Genomic DNA, 20,501 nt, shown 5'->3' with positions numbered 1-20,501 from the left:
CTTACAGCCCGGAAGTGCTTGGAAGCAAAAAATTACATATGACATAGAAGTTTGCCAACACTGGGCACGTGCACATCGGCAGAAAAGTCTTTGAAAGGGACTATAATGCCGCCTATCATGAAGTTTATCGCAAAAGTGTAGCAACCAGAAAATGATTTGCCTTTGGTGCATGCGTGCAGCATTGAAACTGTACAAACCACAATTTATATGCATACAGGTAAACAACACAGCAAGCACCATGGGAAGTAACTCCTTTGTGTCCGCTATGTTGAAATTTGTTTTTCTTTCTTAAAGGGTGACCAATCAGGGAATGAGACATCATAATGTGTAGTAGAAAGGGCTACATAATAAGCAGAAATAATCGGACTGCAATTTGAGTCTGCTTTTTCAAAAATCTGTATTTTCACCCATCCAGACCAGGACGATGAGTCTCCATTTTAAGAAGTATGCAGCTCCTGAAAGCATTTTCAAAAATCTGCATTTTCAGGGGTTTGAAACACTGGAGTAATGTGAACAAAAGGTGAAAAACAGAGACAAAAATATGTGGTTTTTCAAACGAAAAATGTAGTCGGGTAGATGGGGCCTAAATGTCCCTGTGTTCTGAAGGTCCACCTTGTGGTGTATCAACATGGTGGCCTAATGTGTGCAATGAAGACACAAGAACATTCCAAGCAACTCTGTGGAAAGAGAACTGAAAAACACAAATTAGGCGATGGAAACAAGAAAATATCCAAGTCACTAAATGTCATCTGGGGTCCAAATTAAATAGGTTGTGAAGAAATGGAAAGAGTGTGGCACAGCTGGAAATCTGCTAGAGCTGGCTGTCCACAAAAATTGAGTAACGTGCAAGAAGAAGACAAGTGAGAGAGACCAGTAAGAGACTATGGGAACTCTGAAGGAGTTACAAGTTTCAGTGGCTGAGGTTAGATGGACAACTGTTGCCCAGGTGCTTTACCACTCTCAGCTTTATAGGAGAGTGGCATAGAGAAGTAATAAAAAGAGCCTCTCAGCAGAAGGCGTATAGGACACAGCTGGAAGAAAGTTCTGAACTGGTTCTGGTCTGATGAGAAAAAAAAATGAGGCTCTTTGGCTTTCGGATTAAATGCCTTGTTTGACCACTGCCCTTTATTAAAACCCCTTTCATTAAGCAAGGTAGTGGCAGCATCAGGCTGTGGGGATGCTTTTCTGCAGCAGACCCTGGAAAGCTTATCAGGGTAAAATGAATGCAGAAATATATAAGGAAATGGTGGGGGAAAACTTAAGACAGTCTGCAAGAAGCCTGCACCTTGGAGAAGATTTGTTTTCCAGAAAGACAATAAGCCCAAGAATAAAGCCAAAGGGTCACAGGAATGGCTCAGAAACAACAACAACATTAATGTCCTGAAGTGGCAGAGTCAGAGGCCTGATTTCAATCTAATGTGTGGCTGGACTTGGCAAAGGGTCTTCACTCAGGATCAACGTGCAGCCTGACAGAGTCCGAACAGCTTTACAAAGAAGGAAGGGAAAATGGCAGTGTGGAGGTGTGGAAAGCAGACAGAGAAAGAGAGACCTGAGCACACAGACTCAAGGCTGGCATGGCTAGCAAAGGAGCAGCAACGAAATACTGACGTGAAGACTTACGTGATCAATTATTTTGTGTTTTATATTTAAAATTGACTTAGAACACTTTGCAGAAATCTGTTCTCACTTTAATATTATTGAGTTTTTATTCTGATGATCAGTGTCCAACAAGCCAAATTAAATCCATTGTGCTTCAATGTTGTGTAACAATAATATGTGAAAACTTCCAAGAAGGTGAATACTGTTTATAATTACTGTACACTGAACTACTTTATTATTATTACTGTATATATCTGAATGATGTCCTTATCCATGTTTGCATTCACAGCTACAACTACAGTTGGCCACACATGGGTTGAGTGACCTGCTCAGGGTCACATGGTCACAGGACGGAACGGCACCAGCAGTCTTCAGTTTTGTGCTCCTGTCCTATGCAAAGTCACAAACTGACCAAATTTGCCCATTTTTTTTGGGGGGGAAGGCAGGTTCAAGGAAATGGGAGAAAATGCAAAGTTCAGACAGTGACCAGTGTGGAACTGGCAGCAGTGCCCACCACCATGTCACCAATGTTAGAACTTTTACCATGAACAGAATAATGGAACTGTTTACTTATTAAAAAATCAAAAGTGCAGCCTGAAATAACCTGAATACAGAAAAAGCAAAAATAAAGTCAGAAATCTAATTTAAACGTAAACACAAAATAAACATCACTTTAGAGCTATGCATTCATGTTGCATACTATTAGAATAATCATTTGGCTTTTAAATTTAACAAAAAGCTGTTAGCAAATCTGCTACAGAGGGATTACAAATGTATTAGTGAAAAAAAAACACAAACTACTGCCTAATTTATTCCTGCCATAAACAGTTAATTATGTCAAGTGAAGTGTTCTTAACTTACTGCTCGGGCCGCACCTGTCTGACTGTCTGGTGCCAGCTTGACTCCTGACTTTTCAGGCTGTGTGCCCAACTCAGGCTCAAGGCTGCAATGGTGACTTAGAAAGAGGGCCTAAAGAAAGCTGGCGGATGATAGGATAATTTCATAATCTGAGGCCAATTCCTGTGCTTAATCAAATTACACAATTCTGCATGTTGTGCAGTTCTACATTTTATACCCTGCATTCAATTTTAGAGTAGCATGTGAATTTCTTCTGAAACTGATTTTGCAAGGAGTGCATTACATAGGAAACAGAGAAGACTTGAGGACAGGGCCTTAAAGTAGGCTGGTTCACTGAACATGACTGTGTGCCTCTTGTAAAAAACCTCAGTTAATGTGAATACCGACTTTATCAATTTCCTGATTAAAAATAATCAATATATGCCACGTGACTCTCGACTTTCCTTGTAACATCCTGCAGGCTTTGAACGGAACAATAAAAAAAATGTCCAAATTAAAGAAATTAGCATTTAAAGTTTAGCTGTTGTTGAAACAAGCATCAGGACCACTACACAACTGAATTGTTAGCTTCTGCTCTCCAACACAGAAGAGCATGTGTGTTACGAAAAGTGCCAGTCAGACATATGAGGAGGCATGGCTTTCATTGACAGATTTTATAAACGTGTATAATGCAGTTTTCCATCCATCCATTCATTATCTAACCCACTATATCATAACACAGGGTCACGGGGGTCCGCTCGAGCCAATCCCAGCCAGCACAGGCCGCAAGGCAGGAACAAATCCCAGGTAGGGTTCCGGCCCACCGCAGGGCAAACACATCCACACACGCACATTAGGGGCAATTTAGGATTGCCAGTGCACCTAACCTGCATGTCTTTGGACTGTGGGAGGAAACCGGAGTACCCGGGGAGAACATGCAAACTCCACGCAGGGAGGACAGGAGAAGTGAACCCAGGTGTCCTTACAGAGAGGTAGCAGCGCTACCATTGTGCCACTGTGCCGCCCCTAATGAGTTTTAAATATCCTAAATAAAAGCATTCTATATAGAGTAGATAATTGTGTATTTCACAGTACTGGCATTAGACGACTTTCCCAGTAATTTTCAGTTGTAGCCTTCATTTAAATAATCTTAGCAAGACGGAGTCAGTCAGCGGTACGCTTCCATGATGGCCAGTCACCTAATGAGACCCACCAAATCACCCCAACAAATTTAAATGGGCTTATTGAAGAGTCTTTTGAAAACACACCTTTTCGTTAAATATTTTGGATCTGCTTAGCTTTTGTCCTGCAGGATAGCTGCTGTTGTACTGACAAAGAGTTTAGGATACTGATGTTCATCTTAGACTAGTTGTCGGTATAACTGTGTAATAGTTCTACTCCCTTGTGCTTGCTTTCTTATCTTTTTCTCTGTTGCCTTGATGCTTGCACCTTCATTCCTGTATGCATTATAATTTGCTGTATAAGTCCTACTGGATAAAGGGTTCTGTGAAATAAACAAATAAACAATAATAATACTAGAGCCTGAACACCTCTGATGCTCCATTCGTCATTGTCTCTGAATACATGTCCCTGCCCTGCTTGACTTTCCTACTAACTCCCACACTGCGTCTCAGAATGCCAGTGCTCACAACAGGGGAAGCCTCCATTAAACATCTTAAGTGCTTAAAGCCACTAGATGACATATTGTTATCTTCTAACGTTTAGATTGTTTACACTTTTCAACACCCCACTCTCATCTGAGAATGTCTGGCTTCTTCTAAATTGAGCTCTTGTCAGCTTTTGTTATATTGTTGATTCCAGGACTAACTGCAATATTTTGTGTTTCTTAAGCTTTACCGAAGACTGACATATCAACAGCCAGCTGAGTTGCACCTTCACTCCTACATACACCCAGTCTCTTGACCAAAAAATAATTAACTTGGTAACATGGTATTGGACTGGAAGAGCAATCTGGGATCTGATCTAAACAAAAATTTTCCTAAATATCATAGTAAGCATGATTTATTCTTCTCAGTGAATTAAATCAGTAGTCAAGTGCTCACCATTTGGTATGGTGCCTTTCATGATAAGCATTAGAATATAATACTTACACTGAATATACAAAGTACTCACCTCCTTGGAAGTTTTAAACGTTTTATTGACATTCAATCAGGGAGGATCGACTATAAAACTAATCTTAATTTGATATCCCTTAAATGTCCCTTTCCTGATTGAATCCTGCTGTCATGAGGTCTAATTCTCTGATTGGTCACCCTTCATGGAAAAAAAAACATATTCCAACATAGTGGACATAGAGGAGGCACTTTCCATGGTGCTTGCTGTGTTAGATTAGATTAGATAAACTTTATTAATCCCATAGGGAAATGTGTCTGTATTTAGGTGTATGCATCTAAATTGCGCTTTGTGCAGTTTAAATGCTGCATTCATGCACAAATATTTCATGTGGATATTTTCTTGCCTCCATCCTGACTTGTGCTTTGTGTTTTCAGTCTCCTTTTCATTGAGTTGCTTTGAGTGTTCTTTTGTCTTCATTGTGTAGGATAGGCCACCATATTGACTCAGCACAAGTTGGACCTTTCAGATAAGGAGCAGAACTCCCCGACTACAGATAGATGTTGTTCATTGAACTAATGATCCGAGTTCTCAAACCAATTGGCAGCACCACTGATGATATGGGGATGTAGAAGTAAATCAATTATTATGTGTTTTATATTTTTAACTAATTTAGACCACTCTGACGTTAAGAGTCTTTTCTCTTGATCAGTGTCAAAAAAGCCAAATTAAGTCCACTGTTGCTTAACAAGAAAATGTGAGAACTTCCAAGTGTGTCCGTATCAAGTAAACATACATAATAAAGAAAACAAATGGGGGCCATTCACTTGATCTTGCTTAATTGTCAGAACTAGGATTTAAACGATGAATTATATATGACTATTGGAAGATTTATGCCCTTATGTTTTCCACTATCATTATTGACTTTTCAGTATCCTCACGAGGCATATATTACAGATTCATATTGCACTATAATAATAAAACTCTGCCAAACAGTTACACAACAAGAGAGAAAGTGGAAAGTGGGAAAGATCTTAATGTGATGCAATTGTTCACAAATAATGGCATGAAGAGTTTGTAGCAGTAGAACATGCTTGATTATTTAAATATAAAACTGAAAGGGGCCTGCCAGATTTCAGAGCAGTGTTTGAGCTGTTCTTTCTAATTTTAAATAAAATAATTCATTATGTTTCTATTGCAATGTGGTGGACAGGTTAGGAATGTTCCCTCTGAGCACAATGAGAGAGTAGGCCAGCAATGTAGCCTCATTTGAGGTGTAATTCCTAATAAAGCTGTTATAGGGTCAGAATTTATTAATCTCAGGTAGATACGGAATGATTTTATTTTAAAATGGTTCAGCACTAGACGGTCCCAAAACGCATGACCCAAGGAAGCAGGAGCCTGATAATGTCTCTTACAAGTACAGTCTTAATCTTTGGCACATTTCTTAATGTCTAAGTTGAAGAAAATGTGTACAATTCTGAGCTAAATTACAAAATGTTTCACTTATACTGATATAAATAGAATGTCCTAAAGCTGCACCAGTCCTTAATTTGCAGCTTACAATCTGGCCATGCCTTTCACTCTCCACTTCCTCAGTTTCTGACAGGCACACCTGCTCCCTAAGTGTTCTCTTTACACCATCAAACACACACCTATTCCCTAGCCATGGTTCTTTGCTTTGAATGAGGACTGATGCTTGATGTCAATCTTTTCCTTTGCTCAGATGCAGGCAGTGTGTGGAGCGTCTAAGTCACTATGTTTTGGGGTACAGTCCTGTCTCTTAATTGCTGTGTGACCCTGAACAAGTCTCCACCTGTGCTCTTGTTATAATTTATTAAAACGTTTTTTAATTTTGATTTGACATACTTTATTTACCCCTGAGGGGAAATTGTCTTTTCGAATGACCATTAGGGGTCAGAGCGCATGGTCAGCCATTGTGTAGCGCCCTGGATGAATCTTAATCATGTAAGTTTCAGTGGATAGTAGTAGTAGTAGTTTGTAGTAACAGTGTGAGTGTAGGAGCTTAGCCCCTTGTTTAAAAGCGACACTAAAAGGTCCAACAAATACAGGGGTGTCACTAGGAAAGAGGGAGATGGGGGTATCCCCCCTTTGGAGTGTTGAGTACGATCGAAGATCACTTTTGTCCACCCCAAAGTAACCAATGCATCCAAATATTGGGGGGGATCCACTTTAAAGGAATAACTGTGATTTAAGAGCAGCAGGGGTTCCTACTTTGTCTCTTTGAAGTGTTGAAAGTGATCAAAGATGATCGAAGGGATGGGCAACTTGGGGATGCCTACAGTCCACAGGCTGCCAACTTTCCCTTCCCCATCTTTCCAATTTTCCAAGACAGGCTGAGCAGATGGGAGCCCCCAGATGGCTGCGGGACCCAATGCAGCCATTTTACTTTGTTTATCCCCTGTGCTGGTTCTGTGCAGTATTAGAGGTAATAAGTAGCATTATCAGGTGTACAGAGTTAGGTGAAATTCTAACCAACAGTCAATATGCTAAGGATAGAGCTGCCAGGCAAGAGAAAAAGAGGAAGACCTAATAGGAGGTTTATGGATGTGGTGAGAGAGGACATGCAGGTGATGGGTGTAACAGAACAAGATGCAGAGGACAGAAAGATATGGAAGATGATCCGCTGTGGCAAACCGTAACGGGTGCAGCCGAAAGAAGAAGAATCAATATGTCGCAACTCTCTGGCCTCATGATAAGTAACTTATATAAACACGCAACTTTGTTTTATTTAAAAGAAAACATATATCAACTTACATGATGTACTCGTCACCCCATTTTTATTCCACCATGCTTCTATTTTTTGAAATCGTATGGAAGACACCCTTTAGAAAAACTCCATTAGAGTGTTGGGACTTTGGAGTTCCAAAGCACATAAATCCCTATAAGCGCCAAAAGCACTTCCAGAACAGCCCACACGAGGGCAATATAACTGTCAAAACCCAGCTAGTACTAAGGGCAACCCCTTAGCCTTTATAAAATAGATTTATTTTCACAATAAGTATTCCAATCAATATGAAGCTCCATGGAGCACAAAGATAACATGGAATTGCGTGCGAAACATGGCAATCCAAGGCAAACAAGTCCCAATGCAGAAAATCAAAGGACTGTCAAAACGAAAAAAAAAAAAAACAACAGAGCAGAAACTTGAAATCCAATTAATCACAAATAATAAGCACAAATGCACTCACCAACTCCCTGGCACATTCGAAATGAACTGCCTGTAACTGTGTAAGACCCTTCCAATTTACAGGATGGGGGACAGCTCCTGGCAGTGATTGGGACATAACATAGGCAGCGAGATCAAAAACACATAATAATGCACATAATCAACAAGAGCAAAATTAAGTAAAATAAATGGCACAAAAATAAAAGACATGAAACAAGACCTTGAACCCCGGGCCAGGGAAGAAACCCTGGCTGCCAAACAGTTAGCATTTCTTACTCCTGTTTCTATACCCACTAAACAGTTCCAAAGTAAGCAGTGATAATGATCCAGTTTCTGCTGTAATTCATATAGTCCTATGCCTGATGTGCTTTGGTGTTTTGAATTTTTACAAGAAATACATTTTCATTTTTATTCAGCCTTTGTGCAGTATGATGAATAATGAATCAGATATTCATGACAAAATACTTCTGAATAAATGAGTCAGTCAAATGTGCAGCAATAATAACCTCTAAAATATGAATTTGGTCCTCTCTAAAAGGCCTCCTTTTTAGGGTTTCCTTTAATTAAAAAGATACTGTTTGCTTTTTTTAATTACCACATTAGTAAAGGTTGTGTATCTGATATGAATAAGTGTAGTGCAGTGCGCACAGGAAGGCATTGAGAATTGTTGTTTGTTTAACTCAGAGTGATAAGAGCTAATTAAAAGGCAAACATGCAGGCCAAGAGGAGTCAAAAAGATACCAGAGTGGGGTAAAAGTGATTCATGCAGAGTCAGCTTTTGGCCAGCAAAGTTGTGGGAGCTGCAGACATGCAAAGTTAAAAATGATAAGAAAAAGAAAACCACAGCATGTCACAAAAGTGCTAAAGTATTTGGGAAGAAGTATGTACAGGCTTCTTGATGACTGCCCCAGTGTCGTCATCTGCTGTCTACACTCTTATTTGCTCGCCACATTGATTTTTGCTCATTTTAATCATTATTTCAAATGTAGATATTTTCATCTCTAGTTTTTTTGTTCCTTGTTGCCAACTTCATGTCCTTTTCATTTTTAATTGGCCAAGCCCATATTGTTTACTGCCATTATGCCCACTGTCATAAGATACACAAGCCATGTCATCACTGCCCACCAGTATAAGATGACACTGTGCATGTCTTAGCATCCTTTCTTTGGATCAAATTGTTTGCTTTAGTAGTAACAGTAGTAGTCTTGTCACATGTAATAATAATAACAATTAATTAATGACATTTATATGGCACTTTACAAACCAACTTACTGGGAAAACTTGGAGGTTGGTGGCACTTCAGCCGCTGTAAAAAAAACCTCACACTGTTCCAGTGTGGTGCGGAGGTGTCAGAAAATGCGGTTCCAGTCTAGGTGCTTCAGTGTGTGCTGGGTGCGGCAATGCGCTATCAGTACATGCTCCCTCTTTACTAACCTAATCAAAGCACTTTATATTGACAGTGGGGGACCACTTCAAGCACCACCAGAGAACAGCAGTGTGACTGCAGCCATTCCTGTCCCAGTATGTTTGTCACACATTCGCTATTAGGTGGTGAAGGGGTGAGACATAGTTAGCCAGTAAGGGTCAGGGTATGATTAGGGACCTGAATGAACAGGCAGAAGAGGACAATTTGGGCCAGACACCCGGAAACAACCTACTCTTTTCGAAAGATGGCTAGGGATCTTTTATTAATACAAAGAGTCAGTGTCCTCATCACTGCACTGCAAACACAGGATCACAGGATAAGCTCCCCTGATGGCCTCACCAATGCCTCTTCTAGCAACAATCCCAGACAGAGTACAGAGTAAAATGAGCTCTTACTTTCTTGTCAGACAAACAAGCTGCCACTCTCCAGCACCATGATAATAAGAATGTTACAAAGATCATGGAAGCTAAAAGGAGCAAGTATTAACATTTTGTTTTACTTTTCTTACTTTGTGCTTTGTGTTTTGGCTTTTGGTAATCACTTCCTCAATCTGCTTCTCAGTGGACTGAACTAAAAATGGCCTTCTGACTCTAATTCCATTTTAGCCCTTAAGCATTTTTATCTTCTGGTCCATGTCTAACATACTACAGTCCAAACTCTCTCAAATAGTATCCTTAAAACCTTTAACACTTTAAATAAACTACCAGACAATAATAATAAAGTAAATCTACAAAATAAATTAATTTCATTTTACAATAATACTAGGGGGCTTTGCCCCCTGCTCGCTTTGCTCACCAACCCAAATCCCCACCCCCTCCCGGCTGTGCTTTGAGCCATTGTGAATAGGTAGGCTGAACGAACCCCAAGGAGACGCATCCGCTCCTCCGAAACCAGGCTAAAACGGTGACACAATGGGATACAAATACATTTTTTTTAACTCCTTTTTGCTTGTTCAGCTGTTGGTTTGCTGCTGCTGTTTTGCCACGTGATCTGCACATTACCCCTTCCGTCCCCCCGGCAGCATTACTCCCCATTGTGAAGAGGGGGGCTGCATGCACATCAAGGTGATGCGGTCACTCCTCTGAAACCCCTCTAAAATGGTGATACATTGGGAAACAAGTAACAGCTGTTTTTTTTTTTTTACCTCCTCTTTGTTTGATCAGCTACTGGCTTGCTGCCAGGTTGCTGCTGCTTCCGTTCCGCGTGATTGGGATTTCGGGCAGCACTTCAAACATTTAAAAGCCTGTAGAGCATCCGTCCTTTTTTCCTCAAACACTATCCGATCTCTTTTCGCTTTTCCGTTATTTCACCGAGTAACATTTTCCATTTGTTTGTGCTAATGTGATCTTTTTACTCATTTTTTGAGACTTTTGAATTTTCCTACTTCCATCACCAGTAACCTGCTCTGCATGTGTATCACGGGACTTGCTTACAAAGGTGGTAAGTATGATGTAATGTGCCTGTCTCGCAGGATGTGAAAGTGTCTCTCTTCAAAAGATCACATCTGGGAAAACAGTCTGGTCCCAAGATTTTTTATATAATAGAGAGATATAATGATGTAGAAATTGCAAAACAATACTGAAGAAGCAACCATCTAATCATCCATCCATTTTCAGAACTCATGGTTTCCAGTATAAGGTGTCACACACGTGCGATTAGGAGTCAAGTAAAGGGCCTGAATAATGGCAATTCCACGTCCGACCAGGCATCATTGATGATGTCAATTCCTGCCCCGCCTCTAATGATGTCACTTGCGGTCCCTGCCTCTGATTACGTCACTTCCATTTCTGGCGCCGATGACATCACTTCCTACATTGGCCTTTAAAGCTGCCATTTTGAATCAATATTGCAGTTCTGAATGAACAACTCACAAACTTTGAAATACCTTTTTTGCAGCCAGGGCACATTATACATTGTACACAAACCTTTATGATGTCTAAGTGTTGTTATTGTCACAAAGGTCAGGAGGAAGTGGTAGAGCACAACCTGTCCTGGCGAACACATGAATTTATGAATGAAGTCAATGATTCTTTTAACTCAGTATATCAAATTACTAACAAATGCAGAAGCCTGAATTTCTGCAATAATTAAGAAAGAATTTGGAGAACAAAGTTTATTGAATTGTTAAGATTTGGTGATAATAAATGTGTCCTCTCGAGGGAGCTGTAACCACTGGGATGAGGGTTTAGATCACACCCGAGCCATTTAAAATAACACAAATATATGGTATAGCTGTTTGAAATATATCAGGCTCTTTATATGACAGTATTTTCACTAGTGGAGCTTCAACAATGCCTTTCCCAAATGTCTGTAGATTTTCCAAAACGTATATCTTATACATAATAAGCAGCCTATGTAGGGAAAAGATACTCCTTGTTTGGGCACAAGAAGTTAACTGCCTCCCTCTTCCGGTCAACCTTTTTACTCACATTCTATAGGCCAGCACTTCTAAACCTTTCTGGTGTTGTGATCCAATGTTTCTATGCAAGTGTCTTCACAAGTCGAGGATATTTCTCTATGGGTAATCTTCGGAGCGGTGCAATCATCAGAGTCCCACTACTACTCTAAACAATAGCAACTCGCAATTCACTGCCAGGTCACAACTCAGTAGTTGAAAAACATTTCTCTAGGCAATGTGTTTAGAAGAGAGAGAATGAGGCATTCTAGTACTGGACCCCACTGAACATGTCAATATTAGTGACTTCTGCATGATCCTTCTAGGAATGACCACTCCATCATGGGTTTTAGGCCTTCCCCGAGAAAAAAAAAAACACATTCAGAAGTGTCCAGAGCTCTTCAACAAATGTCCTGGGTTTACCCTTGTAGTCCTATTCTGGACATTACTGAGAGGGCTGACCATATAACTAATTGCACAATGTTTTGGCAGAGTAAAATCTACATTTTAACCGAATTTCATCCAAATAAACTTCTGTTAATTTTCTAAACTACTTATTTATTTCAGGGTTGCAGGGAGCCACTGGTATTTCTAAGCAGTTGTTGTGGTTCAGTCATGGTCTCATGCCTGGCACAAGTATTTTGTTTTTGCATTTTATCTTATTTTAATCTTTTTGAATTATTCTATATGCAGTATATAGTGTTATTGATTATGTTTTTGTTTTCATACCTCTTTTATTTAGTGAATATTGTGTTGTTTATTCATTTTTGCAGCTCTGTATTGTATTATTAATGTATGTAGTTGTGTTCCATGTTTTCTGCTCTGTTTCCTTCATACTGAACCTCAAGGGGTGGGGCATCTATTTCTGTAGCCGGTAAACTGCCCCAGCACTGTTTAAGAAGCAGCAGCATTTACAATGGCTGCTTCAGCTGCAGCGTTGTCTTCCTGCTCTTAGGGTGCACTTTCATTTTGTCTTCTGGATCTACGGTTTACACACTCCTGCTACATATTAAGGTACTTTTTCCGGAACTGGATTTGTTCACTGTTAGGTCTATCTTTTTTGACAAGCTTATTTTATTTCCTTTTTTTTTTGCTTATGCCTTTATTTTCTTGATTTTTGTTTCATTTTTTAAGAAACTTTTATAAATTAAATGAGTATTTTTCTGTTTTCTTGAGTTAGGCTTTTTTATTTTTCCTCTCTTCCTTTAAAAGTTAATGTTTCTGTTTTAAGCCCACATTTGGTCCTTTGCAGGACATACGTTTGGATACTGATTTAAGGGTCAGGCTGCCTGAGGTGGTGGCTACTTTATTGGTGCAAACTTGTGGTGATGTATAGGTCTGGATATTGTTTTTAAGGCTCATCACCTCTTTTGTAATTTTGAACAGACTGCATCATAACAGCAGCATTGACTACATATCATACCAAGCCTTAGTTGGAGTGCCAGTGCACCACAAGACACTCATCCACACCAAGTTGAAATTTCAAAGGATGTCGGAAATAGACGGGGAATAAATTCTAATTGCAGTTTTTTTACAGGAATATTGGAATAAAATTGTACAAATACTTCATATAAATCAGGACAATTCTACTCCAGTAATAATAAGCAACAGAGTAATTAAAAGATATGCTCAGCAGTGGAGCAAGAAAATGTAAAAAAAAATAGCACATTTTTGCTAGTAATGTAAAGATTCAGGAATAGCCGTAGCAAGGGAACCATAAAAGTGAAAGTAAAGTGTTTTAGAACTTCACAGGAGAAATACTTTATTAAAAACACATGAGCAAATAGAAAATGTACTTTTTATGTTTTTATATATAAAGAGGCTGATATCACACTAGTAACATAGGGTATACACTGTATTAAGATGTTTTGCTTTCTTACTCCGAGTGCTGTAAGGGTAGGCTACAAGTCCCCAGTGATCCTGAACTGCACAAATGGATTATATATCTGATGACAGAGATGTGCATCTGAAGCATTAAACAGATTAAATCACTAGGGACTAAAACAGCATTTGTCCTCTAAAAATTTTGTAAATGTATGTACCACCTGGTTCTTATATGTCACTCTTTGTTGTGTTTAGACACCTTCTCTTCTGAGGGAGTGATTCAGAATAATAAAGAAATTTTGTTAGATGAGTTTACTAACTAAATAAATACACAAACGGACCCTCTTAGCAAACATTTTCTCTCCCTGGTTGATTCTTTAGAAGATCTCTTAAATGTGAAAGTATTGGGAGTATTCTGCTATACGGAAGAACAAAACAATAAAAACCTTCTCATGCTGAAAACAAAATCACAGATTAAGTAATTATATTATATTAATTGATCAATTATTTAATTTACTACAAGTAAAAGATCAATAAAACAATAACAAAGAGCACAAATTCATAATAATAAGATTAATAGGAACAAAATAAACATAAGTAACAATAATTATCTTAAAACGAAAACCGACAAATAGCAAAGGAACTTAAGAAAAATAAGCTCAGACAAGAAGCACTTAATGAATACGGCACAAACAGGATCTTAAACCAGAAATTTGAAGGAACAGTCAGCTATAGAAAGCTATGTAATCCAATATTTCATGTCCAACTCCAAATCACCAAAACCCCAAATGGGAAACTGTTACAAACCCTCAAAAGCAAGCAAAAAGTAGGGAAATCTGCAAATTCTACCAAAACAAGGAGGCTTTTATCTACAGAACTCACTGTGAGAGACAGGAGAGCTTCAGTGGCAATGCCACACCTAACAAAAGTGGCCAAACCAGTCCTTACATCTCCCCAGGTGACTACACAACTATTTATGACATGATGCAGGAAATAAATTAACTAGATGCTCCATTCTATTACTCTGAAGGTAGAATTGTAAATAATTAAAATCTAGGAAAAGGAACGAGTACTCAGCAAGAAAGGAGAAAAGGGAGTAGCTACTGTAGGAATGAGGCCCTAACAGCTATGAATTGTGGCCCTTAAAAATATAGCGGCTGAACCCATGTCCTCTACCGCAAGACTTCACTCCCAAAGTTCTCCTGCGCCAATTCTAAGTCTCCCTCGGCCCTCTCACTCTCCACCTCTTTTAGTCGACTCATGCCCTAAAACCATGCACCAAATTCAGCGATTTTAACAAAAATGTATATCTGCACAGGAGAGTGCTGTCTTTCTCACCCCCTCCACTCCCCAACATGAACTTTGCACAGTCTCTTGGTCTCTCAGGTCCAATCTGCCAACATTACAATAGTTTTGGTACAGAAAACCTTTTAGTGTGCCATCATTTTTAAAACAGTTGAAGAAATTGTCAGACTAATGAACAATTATTAATAAATAAACCCATCTAATGTTTCCTTCAGAGCAATGTTTTGGATGCCTTGACTGGCAGTGCAGACAGAACTTTGGAGGAGCTGGTTTTGCGATTATCTTAAGAGTTTCGAGTGCCATGAAATAAGAGCTGAGGAGGGGTCCTCCTTGGAGTTTCAAGTGCCGCGATCAAAGAGCGGGGGGGTTGGGGGGACCATTGGCATTAAAAGCACACCATTACAATCACACATATGCACCATGGTTGGGAGAGCATAATCCCACGAAACGCCCCACTAGATTTGACCTTGATTACATATAAATGTTTACTAACATTAATCAACAGTGGAAAGCTTTTGTTTCAGAGAGCTGTCAATGTTCAGGAACCTTCAACCTTCCTTAAAAAACAAATACAGGAACATGGAGAACCAGAAGCAGAATGATGCAACTTTCACATTAACTTTGAGTTATTTGGCTTTTTCTGACGTGAAGTAGTATGCAACATATGGATACTTCATTTTTCAATTAAAAGCATGGACTTTTAGCTATTTTGTATTCCACATCAAACCACTGTACTGTTCTTACAATAAAAAAATAATTCATTAAAAAAGCAGTTGTTACATATGAAAAATTAAAAGACACACACCAACACAAGAAACTATTAGTAATTATTTGTTAAAATCCCTAAATACAATATTAGAGATGGGGGATTGAAGAAACATCATTTTTAGTTATTTCTGCCTACTAAGAGTTCAGTATTTAAAAATATTAGCAACAACAATAACAAAATGTATTTAGCACATTTTCATACACAAAGTGCTTTACAAGACATCAAAGAAATAGTTGCCAATAAAAAAAATTAAATTAGGTAAGAATAATGATGAATAAATAACAAAAAATAAATCAATATGAGATTACATAAATTAAAGAATTAGCTGAAAGGCAGAGTCCTTATACAGGTATATACTGTAGTATTGTATTCGAAGTCTTTAAAAATGAGTACAATGATAAAATCAGACGGCAAGGAGGAAAGAAAAAAAATAACAAAAACTCCAGATAAGGTGGATAAAAAAATCTGCAAGGTTTCCAAGGCTAAAAGACTTTACGGTTCCCACTGATTATTGCACTTAAAATAAATATTCTTAATTATACTCATTATGCAACTTTTTGTTGTAGGGTATATCAGATTTGCTGACTATAGTCACTGATCTAGATCATTTTTACTTGTCAGATTACATGTCTGAAAACCACTAGCCATATCTGCTTTACTGACCTGCTTGCCCCTTTTTCTGACAGCCAATTGTGTCTGCCTGACACAGCAAGCCCCGTACTAGCGCTGTGCAAAGGATTAACAGTTATGGCAAGTTCTGCAGCAATTTCTGCTCTTTTACTCTTTTTTCGAAGTTGTAACGGTACTTAAATCCTGAAATTTCCTGGAAATGCTGTATGTGAGATCCAAACAAGCCTCCATGCTGCCTGCTATATCTGCATTGTGCAAAGAATTAATAACAGTAGTGATCTGAGCCACAGTCTTCCATTTTGATTTATTATGTAAAACACGAGACAACAGAAGTACATACATCTCTTCTGTCTGCAAAGTTCAAAACATGCATGTTCCTTATTCCTTTTCACTACACTGAAATCCTGTATGAGATTCATTTTTTGTCAGCTCTCTTGCATTCTCATACAGCCTACCTTTCCGACTAAAGAGGAAATCAAACCGATTTAATTTTGTCTTAGCTAGTCTCAGACTGGTTGGTCTCAGTCGTTAGGTATGTCACACTCAGCAATTGTCTTTACGGTCAGCGTGTCGCCAACTGCCTCCAACTGGCTGTGATTATGTAATGAAGGCTAGGACTTAAAATCACTAGAAAGGCTATCTGATGTGGCACAGCGTTTAGTCGTTATTCATTGTTTGCAGGCTTCATCCATGAGGATTCCATGCAGTGGGTCTTTTGGACAGATTTGGCACCTGCCTTCAATTGAGGTGACTGCACAGACTAAACAAATTATGGCATTTTAAAAACATTCAACTCCGGGATGGGGGTATGCCAAGAAAAAAGGTTGAGAACCCCTGGGCCCAATATCATACAACATTTGACCGCTTAAGTATCAATAGTCTGCTGTAGTTAAGCACTTATTTATAAGTTTATAAATAATAAGTACATTTATTTATAGGTCTACTATTATACAAAACCACACTGTGTGTCACTACTAAGATCACAGTCTTGGCTTTATGTTAGTGGGAGGCCCTGACCAGATGGGCCCTTTTGAAAGGGGCCTCGGCTTCACAGCGCTTGGAAACCCATAATTTAACCCACCCATGCACACCTTGCCTATGCCCTAACCCCACCCTCTCACGCCCCGCAAAGCACGCCTATCTGCCCCTGCCCACTAGTGCTCCAGAAGTCTCACCTTTTATACCACCTATTATACCCCACCTTAGAACTTTATCCGCTCATTCCTCATGCCGCCGAGGGGTTGACCTATTCGGCAGCCTGTCCTCCCCCCTAACGCCATGAAAGGCGCGCCCATGTCCTCATAACCCAAGCAGAGCCCCATTAACTAACTATCGGCCTTTGAAGCGGACCAGTTGACCCACACACTCCTCGTTAACATCGGCTATTCCCGTATTCGTGCTTGCAGTAACGTTTTGAGACAGACCTTACGGCAGAAAGAGAAAGAGAAAGAGAAACGCTAACCTCAGGGCAGAGACGAATGACGAGGCGCGAGTCCGCCCAGTGAGACGCGCCGCTCCTCGCAGAGTGGTGTGACGCGGAGGCGAGCACTGAATCTTCTGGTGCTGTCTCTCTCGGAAAGGCGCTCAGTCTTGCCGAGGAACGCCGTCCGTCGACACCATGATCTGGAGAGGACCCCTTGTGCTGGGAGTCGCCGCGCTGCTCCTTGTTATGGCAGTCGCCACCGCCTCTGGACACACGGGTAAGCCGTGCGGGTAATGGAGCAGTTTAGAGCTGAACCGCCGATTTACGACAGTTAGTTTATACGTTTAACACAACAAGACATTTAAGGGTCGCTGAGTAGGGATCGAGAACTGACGCAGCAAGTGTGGCGAAGTGAAAGCGATAAGTGCGCAACAACCCATGACGTGGGGCTCGATTAAGCGGACACTGAGCACGAGAAAGGCGCTATATAAACACAATGTAGTATTATTATTAAATGTCGGACTGCGAGTACAAAATTGGGTTTTAATCGGCGACCTGTTGTTATCACACCGATACGAGAGGAAGTGCTCAACATAGTTGACATCACCCGTGCCACCTTGAAAATATGGGAAAGATATCTGAGCAGCAGGTTCCCCACTACTATCGTATCCCCTCCAGGCTATTTTTACGGGAGCTTGGCACAGTTTAGCAACTTGTGAAATGCCAGGCACTTCGATGGGGACTTGGCAAAAGAACGTCAAAGGATCCGTTGAAGTAGCGTTTAATAACATTTGTGTCATAGCTCGGTTGTCTTTGTATGTATAGTGCATGGTTTCTCTGCACATTTCGTTATATACGTGAGTGAAGGAGCTGGAGGCGGAGTACGTCAACTTCCATCCACCTAATGAAAGAGTGAAAGTTCATTGTGCAGTGAAAGGCCAGAAACTTGGTTGAGGATTAAAGGTGGAACAGCTGACACATAACTTAAGGGAACTACGATTAACCTGTTAAACAAGGTGCGTTTTGAAAACTAAATAGTGCATGTTGGTGGCATTGTGATACCTTTTCTGCCTGTCCCCGGACCTTGGTGAGGATGACGCAGGGGGGCTTCTCATTCAGCTTGGCCAGTAGCGTGAAGCCCCAGGCCAGAGCGTCGTGCTGTTTGGTAAATCCCTCTACCTGACTTCGCTTTGTCTTTAGTTTACAGCAAGGAGTGACACAAAAAGCGTGATTGCTGTAAAAACTGAACTTTTTATTGTCATCTTCCAAGGTGATTCTTTCAGCTTAACAGAGAATATAGTAAGCATCCCAGTCAACTAACGACTAATGTACACTGAACTCTTCACTTTTGAAATACTGATAGCTCTACCGTCACCCCACATTCAGAATGATCTGGATGATTGACTGATGTTTACACTCTCATCCACAACAGCTACTTTGAGTCTGTGTAGTAATCCCATGTATATGTAGAGTGTTCATCTGCCTGTACTCTTCTGGGATTCCCCTAGGAAGTTTGGTGTAACATACAATGTCAATAATACACACACCTATCCTGATTTTCTGGTTTAATTGCAAATTTTAAGTTGTCATTCGCTAAATATGAATAATTGCCAACAAAGTTTTTATGCCACATCAAGCAATATGTGGGAATACTATTGTGAAAGCAGACAATGGAAAGCCCCCCAAAAATTTAAATATTTTAGATAGATAGATACTTTATTAATCCTAAGGGGAAATTCACATAATCCAGCAGCAGTATACTGATACAAAGAAACAATATTAAATTAAATAGTATTAAAAATGAAAAAATTAAAATAAAATTAATGTTAGCATTTACTCCCCCGGGTGGAATTGAAGAGTCGCATAGTGTGGGGGAGGAACGATCTCCTCAGTCTGTCAGTGGAGCAGGACGGTGACAAAAGTAAAACTGAAACTGCAATAATGTTGCTGTATCAAAGGAACCTAGAAAGTGAGGAATCTTTAATCAAATATAAAAGGAGAGAGAGGTTACAAACATGCCTTGATACAGAAAGTGCTGAAAAATATTCTCCTGTTAGAATTGTGAATGATGGTGGAGGCTGGAATAGTTTCTGCAGTAACTTGTGATAGGAATCACACAGTGGCAATTTAGGTTATTTCTTTTAATGAAACACTCAAAACCATTTAATTCCAGGAACCATTAGTACATCACAGAAACACCCGCACTGAACATCTGCTCTCCAAGCACTTCCTCCTTGACCAACCACCCACCCCCATCTACCTCATATACTTACTAGGCGGCCTGTCCTCTACTGCCTCCTGTCTCTGCTTGTGTTACAGTTAACTTTATTTTTCAATATACTACAATTATTTTTATAAGCTGTAAAGCATTTTTATACTTCAGGACTCTTTTCAGGGTGTAAATAATAATGATTTGTTACATTTTATATAGCACTTTTCTCACTCCTCAGAGCCCTTTTCATAGTGAGTATGGAGACCCATCAACCATCACTAATGTGCAGTATCACAACCACCTGGCAGCCATTTTTGCACCAGTACACTCACTGTTAGGTGGTGAAGGGGTGAGAGATAGTTAGCTAATTGGAGACCAGGAATGATTAGGGGAACATAATGACAACACCATGGTGGGCAGTTTAGCCAGGACATCGGGATACACCGTATTCCTTATGAAGGATGCCCGGTCAGGACCTCAGTTTTACATCTCATTCAAAAGAAAGCACCATTTATGCAGAGCAGTGACCCCGGTTGGCCTCACCAACACCTTTTCCAGCAGCAGTCCAAGCTTTTCCTGGTTAATCTCCCATCCAAGTACTTGTCTGGCCCAGACATGCTTAGCCTTGGCTGGATTAACTGTTCTGAAGTGCATGTGGCATGGCTGCTGCTTGTGGGTAGGTCAGCTTTGTTTTGGGTCTGTTTCAGTGGTTTGAATTCCTGGGTGAATTCCTGACTTCAGCCATTTGCTGATGCACTAGGTTCTGGTTGCCTTCATACCAGTGGCAGACAAACATTTTTGGGGCCCTGAAGCTTGAA

At 39.9% G+C, this 20,501-nt stretch overlaps 1 protein-coding gene across 1 annotated transcript in view; it reads left to right on the top strand.

Moving 5' to 3' along the window:
• The first annotated feature begins 17,526 nt into the window (after positions 1-17,526).
• The window catches only part of ly75 (lymphocyte antigen 75), a 209,950-nt gene continuing 206,975 nt past the window's right edge, over positions 17,527-20,501 (top strand). Inside the window, exon 1 of the mRNA XM_039757470.1 lies at positions 17,527-17,748. Coding sequence (XP_039613404.1) covers positions 17,667-17,748 — 82 coding nt within the window. The 5' untranslated portion in view covers positions 17,527-17,666. The remainder of the gene's footprint in view (positions 17,749-20,501) is intronic.

This window comes from Polypterus senegalus, chromosome 6 (genome assembly GCF_016835505.1).
Source record: "Polypterus senegalus isolate Bchr_013 chromosome 6, ASM1683550v1, whole genome shotgun sequence".
NCBI classification, from domain to species: domain Eukaryota; kingdom Metazoa; phylum Chordata; class Cladistia; order Polypteriformes; family Polypteridae; genus Polypterus; species Polypterus senegalus.
The sequence above is the reverse complement of the archived record's forward strand: the minus strand, read 5'-3'. Positions and strand labels throughout refer to the sequence as shown.